Source organism: Pinus tabuliformis, chromosome 1_1 (genome assembly GCF_031772625.1).
Source record: "Pinus tabuliformis cultivar Carrire ecotype Pingquan chromosome 1_1, CPIR1, whole genome shotgun sequence".
In the NCBI taxonomy this organism is placed as follows: Eukaryota; Viridiplantae; Streptophyta; class Pinopsida; order Pinales; family Pinaceae; genus Pinus; species Pinus tabuliformis.
Window position 1 is genome coordinate 183290985 of NC_142297.1, and position 9301 is coordinate 183300285.

At 44.4% G+C, this 9301-nt stretch overlaps 1 protein-coding gene across 1 annotated transcript; it reads right to left on the reverse strand.

The window, feature by feature from the left end:
* Window positions 1-475: 475 nt before the first annotated feature.
* On the reverse strand, window positions 476-5934 carry LOC149212147 (uncharacterized). Its single transcript, XM_089388574.1, has 2 exons — window positions 5263-5934; window positions 476-4639 (listed from the first exon to the last, which is right to left on the reverse strand). The coding sequence occupies exons 1-2, from the start codon at window positions 5932-5934 to the stop codon at window positions 476-478; spliced, it is 4836 nt and encodes a 1611-aa protein (XP_089244700.1).
* Window positions 5935-9301: the final 3367 nt, after the last annotated feature.

Here is a 9301-nt window from a genome sequence, read left to right on the forward strand (position 1 = left end):
CCTGAGCGCTGTGAGGAGAGCCAGATGATCCCGCTGATTGCTGTAGCGATTATCCAGAGGAGGAGAGAACTGAAAGCTTCCAAGGCTGCCAATCTCAGGAAGCACCGCTATACCCAACTGATTCTGATGCAACAAGGGAGTTCTGGAAAAGGAAGGGATCGGAGGGGGGATATAAAGGAGCGGGAGCAGCCTGTCATGATGAGGAAACAAGATATTTTTGCCTGAGACTGAGAGCGGATCCGACTGCGGATTTTGAAGACAGACTTCAAGAGTGCGGAAGGGACGTTTACCCGAAGAGTCGGAGGAGAGATCACGAGGAGAATGATGATGCAGAGATCTGGGATCGGGGAAAGAGGGGAACGACGGCGGAGAGAAGGAGAGGGGGAAAACGAGGGACAGGGAACCTGGGAGGTGATGGGATTTATAACGATTTCTGATGGAACAATTCTGATGTTCAAACTGCCACTTCGGTCCCTTACGGAATTGCCCTTTCGAAAACTCTGCCATTCTCGCAGACTTGTCCTTGTAGCCTGTTGACTGCCTTGCTCGCTAAGGAGTCCGCCTCAGCATTGTTCTCTCTTAACACGTGCATGAAAGTAGCTTCTCCCAGATTTCTTATGTTGTCAATTATCCTCATTCTGATATTATTGAGACTTGCTTTTGTAAACTCCTTACCTGTGGTCATGGATGCGATGATGATGGCTGAGTCTCCAATGATCATGGGATTCCTCAGACCTAACCTGTGGAGAATTTCGGTCCCTAAGAACAGACTGTATGCTTCCGCGGCGTTATTGGAGGCGCTCCCGAGTCCCCATTCATATCTGCAAATGGGGATCCCATTATGATCTTTGATTATTCCTCCAGCTCCTGCACTCCCGGGGTTGTTTTTTGAGGCTCCATCGAAGAAGAGAAGGGGGCGTTTCTGAGCGAGGATCCAATTGTTTATCTCTGTTTTTTCTCCTCTGAGCTTCCAGTTGGGGTGTTTCTGCATAACTTTGAGCTGCGGGGGGGGACTTTGAGAGTGCCTAATATTGAAGTTGTTATACCAGTCTCTCTCATTTTGAGTCCAACCTTGTTGATCTGGAGGGGCTATATGGTTTGCGCTTATGGTTTCAGAAATACCTGCTATTGTCTTTGCAATGATCTGGTCCATCTTTGGCTGCCCATTTTTGAAGACATAGTGATTCCTAGCTAACCAAATGTTCCAACATAGAGTGGCAGGGATGCATTTCCAAATTCTAATAAGATTATTCTTGCCTTTCCTGGACAGAGGGTAGTCTTTCTTCCAGTTTTTCTGGAGATTGTGAACCTGGTCATAGTTTCCTCTCATTTCCATGGGGCTAACTAACTGCTTCCAACAACTTTGGGCGAAAGGGCAGCGAAGGAAGGAGTGATGGATAGACTCCTCCTCTGCTCTACAGAAACAACATATCGAGGGGCCATGAATTCCTCTCTTTCTCAAGTTTTCCGCAGTTAGAATTTTTCCTTTTAAAAGAGCCCAGTTGAAGTGTTTTACTTTTGGTATGCATTCAGTCTTCCAAGCTGCTGTGTGGAGATGCCAGTTGACTGTGTGGATCGAGTTTTGCAGAGATTTATATCCCTCTTTCACTGTGAAGCTGCCTCCGCAGGTGTCCCAAACATATCTGTCATCCATTTCCTTGTTGATTGGGGCAGAGCCAGAGAGAGAAAGCCTCAATTTGTGCCATAGGTCTCTGAGATCCAGAGGAAGGTTTAGGTCTTTCCAGTCACTCCATCTGTTTTGAGCCCAGGAGGAGATGTCAAACAATGTGGTTATGTTTCGTTCTTCCATCCAGTCTTGTAAAGATCTGAATTCTTGAAGCGAATTTCTAGAGTTGGCACCCATAATCCTATCAGACCATATTTTGATATTCCTCCCGCTGCCTGGTATTTTGGAGACATTTCCTCTGAAATGGGGTAAGACTTTTTTAATCAATCTCCACACTGGGGTACAAGGCCGTTCTGCAATTGGATCATTGAGAATGTTGGAGTTTGGACCGCTGAGATATTTTCTTTTTATTGTCTCAACCCACCACAAGCCATTTCCTGAGAGGATCTTCCAAATCAGCTTGAGTCCCAAAGCCTGATTAAAGAGGCTTGGGATTTTTATGGATAGGCCTCCTTTTTCATAAGGCAGGGTGACTTGTTCCCAATTGACGAGGCTGAATTTCTTTGAGTCCTGTTTTCCTCCTTGCCAGAGAAAACTTCTCATAATGAGTTCCATATGTTTATGAGTGCTAGCAGGAGCCATGATTACCGCGTATTGATAGATTGGGAGGGCTGAAAGGACTGCCTTGATGAGAATGGTTCTGCCGGCAAGGTTAAGCCAGGAGGCGCCCCAGCTCTGAAGGAGGCCCCTCATCTTTTCTATATGTTTTGTCCAGACTTCACCTTTGATGTGGTCTCTTGCCAAGGGCAAACCTAAGTAGGAGAAAGAGCTCCAGTTTCTTTGAAGAGGGATGTCTAGAATCTGAGAAATTCTTTGTTGGATCAAAAGGGGGACATTCCACGTGTATATTTTGCATTTTCTGTTGTTCAATTTGCCTCCAGAGGCTAGGAGAAAAGCGTCCAGAATTCTTTTGAACCTCCTTGCCATCAAACTGGAGGCTCCCCCTATTAGCAAAGTGTCATCTGCGAAGAGCGAATGATTTATCTCCTTTATTCCTCTTTCAATGCGGATGCCCGTAATTTCTTTTTTCCTGCGAAGACTTTCTAGGTGGGCGCTCAGGGTCTCGGCCATGAGAATGTAGAGGAAGGGGGAGAGGGGGCAACCCTGCCTTAGCCCCCTCGAACTTCTGAAATAATTACTGGGGCGACCATTGATCAAAGGAGCGGTCCAAGTGTTGGAGATACACCCGCTGATGATGCTGACAAAGTTGGAGGAGAAACCGAATTTTTTAAGAACAGCTCTTAGGAAGGAGTGGTCCACCCGGTCAAATGCATTTGCCATATCCAATTTGATGATCATACCCCTCTCTCCTCTATTGAGACTGCTGTGTATGGCTTCCTGGATGATAATAACGTTGTCTATAATCTGCCTGCTTGGGACAAATCCACCCTGGTTTTCAGAAATTAAAAGAGGGAGGAATTTCTTTAGTCTATTGGCTAGCAATTTTGTGACAATCTTGTATGAGACATTGCAGAGCGAAATGGGGCGAAATCTGTCGAAGGTTTTTGGGTTAGCTTCCTTGGGGATCAATGCTATATGAGAGGATTTTGTGTTTTCCCCCAACTTGTGATTTCTGAAGACATTCTTTATCATTCTCACCAAGTCCTTTTTTATAGTGTCCCAATGTTGCCTGTAGAACGCAATTGTGAAGCCATCCGGCCCCGGAGCCTTGTCTTGCTGCATGCTGAAGGTAGCCTCTTTGATTTCTTCTTCCGTGGGATCTTGCTCCAGCTCCTTATTATGGTTTCCTGTTATTTTGCTCTCTATTATACTGAGGAATTCCTCGTTGGTATGAAGTTGGGGTTCTGCTGTGAGAAGATCCTTGAAGTGATTAAAGGCTGCATTTTTTAATTCTTCTTGTCCTTTCAGCTCGCTCCCCTCAACTTCGATTTTGTCAATTTGGTTGGTGGCTCTTCTGATCTTAATATTATTGTGGAAAAAAGAGGTATTTTTGTCCCCTGCCTTCAGCCATAGGCAGCGGGATTTTTGTCTTTGATCCTCTTCCTCGGCACGGTTTTGCCTGTAAAGCTCCTTGTACAGAGTTTTTTCCTTCTCGAGATCCTCAGCTGTGTATTGAGATTGCTCTTTTTCTTTGTGCCAGCGTTCCATCTCTGCTAGCAGATCATTTTTCTTTTTCCTGTCTAGTATTGCCTGCTCCCTTGCCCACTGCTTTATGGCTGTCCGGAGCTGTTTCAACTTTGTTTCCCAAACGAAGTAAGGTGACCCAATTACTTCTTTAGCCCATTGAGTTTGTACTAGGGTGCGGAATTCTTCATGGAGATCCCATCTTTTGTTGTATTTGAAAGGGAGGGGGCCGAGGTTTATGCCTTTGTCCATTTTGAGGGCCACAGGCTTATGGTCCGAAGCTGTACCATGGATGATATGGCTCTTGATTGAGTGGAAATTACTTGCAACACTTTCCTGGATTAAGAACCTGTCCAGCCTCTCTTTGATATTGTGTGCGCCTGTTCTTTTATTGGACCATGTGTATTTTCCATTTGACAGAGGGGTGTCTATCAAGTTGAAGAGCTGGATGATGAGTTCTAACTTTTCTCTTGATGGATCTGCGTGGTAGCTTCCACCATATTTTTCGTCAACGTTCCTTATAAGATTCATATCTCCCCCGAGAATTAGCCTGTTGCTTTGTAGGGCATTGATGTCCTCTTCTATGGTGTTCCAACAACTGGCTTTGTCCCTGTATTGATTGGGCGCGTATATGTTGAATATGTGATAAATTTCCTGCGAGCTTTTGCACTTTAAATCTGTTCTAATCCACCAAGTACATTGATGTGAGTTGGTGATTTCCCAATTATTTTTGTTCCATAGTGTTCCAATTCCTCCAGATGCCCCATCTGAACCTTTGGATAGACCTGAAAAATTTTTGAGTCGTTGTGTTTGGTGAAGAAATTCCTGCTCAGTAATTTTGGTCTCTTGAAGTAGAAGAATGTCTGGCTGTTCCAGATTTAGAAGGTCCTTGATTTCTTTCAGTTTTGAGGAAGAGCCCATCCCCCTACAGTTCCAAGAGACCAGGTTCATTATTTACCGGCTGTGGGGTGGGATCCGGACTTCTCCTTTGTTTTTTCGCCACTTCCTTTTAATCTGCCTAAATATGAGTCCATTGGCTGCTGGGTTCCAGTTGCCATTTCCTTTGCTGCTGTCTCATCCCTGAGTTCTTTGTTCGTTTTCCTGCCTACTTTTCTCGGAGGATCAGATGGCTGGTTGGCTTCTTTGGCTTTGTTTCTGGTGAGGATTCTCTCTATGGTGGGGGGAGGAGAGGAAGGAGGGTTTGAGCGAGGAGAGGCTGGGCGAGGGGACAGGGGGGGGGAGGGAAGGGTTTCAGCTGCTAAAGATTCGAAGGGGTTCGAGGATGAAGGGAAGGATGAGAGAGGAGGAGGAGGAGGAGGGGGGGGGATGCTTGAGGCCTGAGGAACTGTGGTGCTAGGGCCCTGGTTGGCTGAAGATTTCTTCCGTTTGACTTGTTCCCATGTTCCCTCTGCAGTTTCCTCATTGTTTTCTACTTCTTTTGCTTTTAACTTGCTACATCTATTTGCAAAATGACCATACTCATGACATACCTTGCATTTGAAGGGTAGCTGTTCGTAGTCCACCTTGATCTTGATAGCTTCTGGTAGTCCTTTCCCTAGGTCGACCTCAACACATATTCTTGCGCATGCATGCATGTTTTCTCTCGGTTCTGATCTGTCGATGTATTTTCCGAGTGCATTGCCTATGGCTTTGACGGATTCATCCCCCCAGCAGTGGAGCGGCAAATGGGGGAGGCGCACCCAAACAGGGACTGCGTTTGGGATATCCATTTCCGGATCGAAATCCGGTGTCCATTTGTTCAAATAGAGGCCTCTTGTGTCCATGAAGTAGGGACCATTGCGGAAGATGAGATTCTTATCTTCTTTTGACTCGAACAAAAAGGTGTAGTACCCGCGACCACAGAATCTGATGGCGATCTTTCCCTGAATCATTGAGCTCCAGTTGCGCTCCACCCATTTTTGCACGGTTCTAGGGGATGGCCAAAGCCCAGTAAACTGGCCAACAAGTCCTCTTTCTGCAAGGGCTATTGCCGACTTTCTTGGCAGGGAAGGAGGGAGAATCACTTCAGGCATTTCATCGAGCTTTTTTATGAACTTAGTTTGAGAAGGGCGAGGTCTGGGATCAGATGGTTCAGACAGCAGGGATTCAAAAATTTCCTCGGGGGTCCCTGAAACAGGAAGAGGGGAAGCGGATCCTGCCATTGCAGGCCCGCTGAGAACCACAAAGGATCAAAACGTCAGGCAGCAGGCCCCGATTGGGACCGCGCTAAACGTCAGACCGGCAGGCAAGGCGCAGAGGCCCGACCAGGTAGAGCCTGGGGGCTAGGGCAAGGGTGCGCGGAGTCGGACGGGAGCAGAGCGGGCTCAGAGCGAAAAAAAAATAAAACTGAGAGGATCACACTTCCCACACTTTTATTCTTTTAAACTTCCTATATTTAATTTAAAAGTTTCATTTAGATTATATAAAATAACTGAAACTGTTATTTATTTGTAATTTAGGCAAATAGGAAGCAAAGTGATATGAAAATTATTTTGTTGTAAGGCAGCTTATGTATATGCACATAGATATGGAAGCATGCATATATGGAAGTCACACATATGTAGAAATTCAATTTCATTTATGAAAGTCGACTTCTATATATGTGCATACATATCTATGTCTATATACAAAAGTACACTCATATGGAAGATGACTTATATATGTACAATTTTTGTATATACACATAGATATGAAAGCACATATATAGAAGTCGACTTTCTTATATTCACTTGTAGCATTTCCGCATATGCATGACTTTTGAATATACATGATTCCATATTTATGTGCATACACAAAAGTTGAACATATACATAAGTCATCTTCCATACATGCACAACTGATGTATATGCACATAGATATGCAGGCTTGCATATATGGAAGTCACATGGAAATGCAAGTGACTATGATGCCCAAGTGAGTGTGTGGTGTTTGAGTGAGGATGAAAATGCAAGAATATAAATAACTTTGTTTTTAATTACACATGAAAAAATTGGAAAAATGTATAAATGGAAAAATAGAATAAATGACTTAAATGAGTAAATACCATAATTTCACAATACATTTTTATATATTTGGAGAAAACTACATTGAGAGAGAGAGAGAGAGAGAGAGATACATTGATATGAATGACCTGAAATTGTATTACGTGATTTCTTCCTCTTTTCCAAAATCAAATAAAACAAAACTTAGGATCGTGTCAATGCTTTGTAAGTGTTGGGCATGGAATCTCCCCAGCAGCATGGTTTGGGGCTCAAAGCCCAATTTTTGAGTAATATTGTTGTAAAAACTCCACGAATTGCGGGCGTGGAGTGTGAATTGTATGTTAGAGTCATAGGAGTGTCCACCCTAAGTTTTTAATGTAGTGTCGGCCTACCCATGGACCGCGGACCATGGTATTGTATAAATAGAGCGAGACTCTAAGTTGTAAAGTAGTTAGGAAGAAGAAAGGAGAAAAACCGAATGGAGTTTAGAAGATAACGAGCATAGAGTAAAAGTCTAAGTGCTTTGGGTCGTAGTAGTAGGAAGATGCTCTGCAGTTGAGTGCGCAGAGGCCTAGTAGAGTCCGTAGTTGAGTGTGTGGACCCCTGCAGCTGAGTGTGTAGAGTAGAGTTGGGTCTGTAACCAGGGAAAGAGATAATAAAGAGAAGTTTGATTCCAAATCTTGTGCATCTGTTTTGAGTTATTATATGGTTGATGTCTTTTGCAATTGTATTGTTTTATTTATTGTGTGCCCTTGTATGAATGATGAACATTGTTAAGTATAACTAACCACATACAGATAAGCTAAGTGATCAACTAATGTTGGGTTAATAATAAGGGATTGGGTAATAATGTGGATCGAGCCCTGAGTAGGGCTATGTGAAGGTAACATCACAGGCTGCGAGGTACTGATAGGTGCACATAGCGACGTGCGCGAAAGGTCGAACTGCGAACCATTGAAAATCATCAGACATCTTTAGGGTGCGAAAACCTGGTTCTAGCACCCTCCCATACTACTTCGAGTGAGACCTTAGTCCGCCCTCCGCGAACTGTTGCCGAAAGGGCTAGTAGTACCGGGATTTTTTTGGCTAAATCACCTTTGAACTTGGGTCAGGCCCCTACAAGCCAACAAATGGTTCCGTTGCTGGGACCAGGATCTACATAAGGGATGTCTGATGTCGTGTCACTGGAATCCAACCAAGAAAGAAATTGAAGGGTGGTTGGACAAGAAGATACACGAGTTTACGGCGCAGGAAAATAGGAATCTGTGAGTATTTAAGGAACAGTGGTTGGAGCGCTACTTATATATGGAATTCCATGAAATTTTCTTTGCATCCTTTCCTTTTGAGCTGTAGACAATCAGGGAAGGTGTAGGCTCGACAAACCAATCGTGTGGACTTTGGAATTAGTGCGCAGACTAGAAGCGTCAGAAGATAAGATCGCTTGAGCTGTGGACCATTGGCTCGAACGAATTATAGGAGGATTTATCATTGAGTTTGCAGTAGATATGACCGTCAACTACAGTGAGGTGGAACGACGCTTCGTCAAAGGACCGTGAGGTAAGTATATTAAATCTTTGAACACTTCGACTAAGATGTTATTGTGTGAAAAGCGGGTTATGCGAATAAATTAATTTTTGGGACTACACAAAGTGGGAATATCTACAGAAACAAAAGTAGTGAAGAATTAGAAACTAGTCCCTTAATTTCACCCTCGCGGGAAAAAGAGGAAGAGATCGCGAAAGTTTCTTCGAGAAGCGCGGTCAGTCTGATAAGGTAGCGAATTCTGCGCTTACCACCTCCACGTACACTGCCACCAGCCTCACCATTTTCACCTCCATTTCCGCTCACCCCACCTCCGCCACCACCATAGTTAAGTATGGCGAGTGCAATCAAACTGTCGGTATTCAGAGGAGTAGGGAATGAAGATCTGGACCAATTTTGGTTCATGGTAAGGGCAGTATGGGAAGCACAAGGAGTCGTGGATGGAAATATAAAGAAGGCTATGCTGGTAAGCGTGTTGCAAGATCGTGCATTGACATGGTACATTAAGCATTCTAATGACCATCCAAACGCAGGGATCGCATAAATCCAGGCCACGCTAATAGGGAATTTAGCAGGCCAAAGTCAGAGACACAATCAATTATCGAGTTTAAGGAGATCACAATGCTCTCAGGAGAGACCCCCTAGGATTTTGACTAGAGACTGAAGAGTATGATTCACGAAGCGAAAATGACTTTGACGGATGGGCAGCACCGCGCATGATTTGTAACACTGCATTTAAGGATGACATTGTCACAAAAAAAGCTTTCCACCCAGGTTGAAGCTTTGGAGATGGCAATGAGATTGCATGAGACCCCTATACAAGATCCTGGTCTGGGAGTCCAACAAATCCACGCGCAACTGCAAAATTTGTGTCTGGAAATGTAGAATTTGAAACAGGACAGGACACCTCAGCTAGAGGCACGCGAGGAGGTATGGTGCATAAAATGCAAAGGCCAGGGGCATGACAAGGACCACTGTCCAGTTTTCGTGAATTACTTGGCGGGAG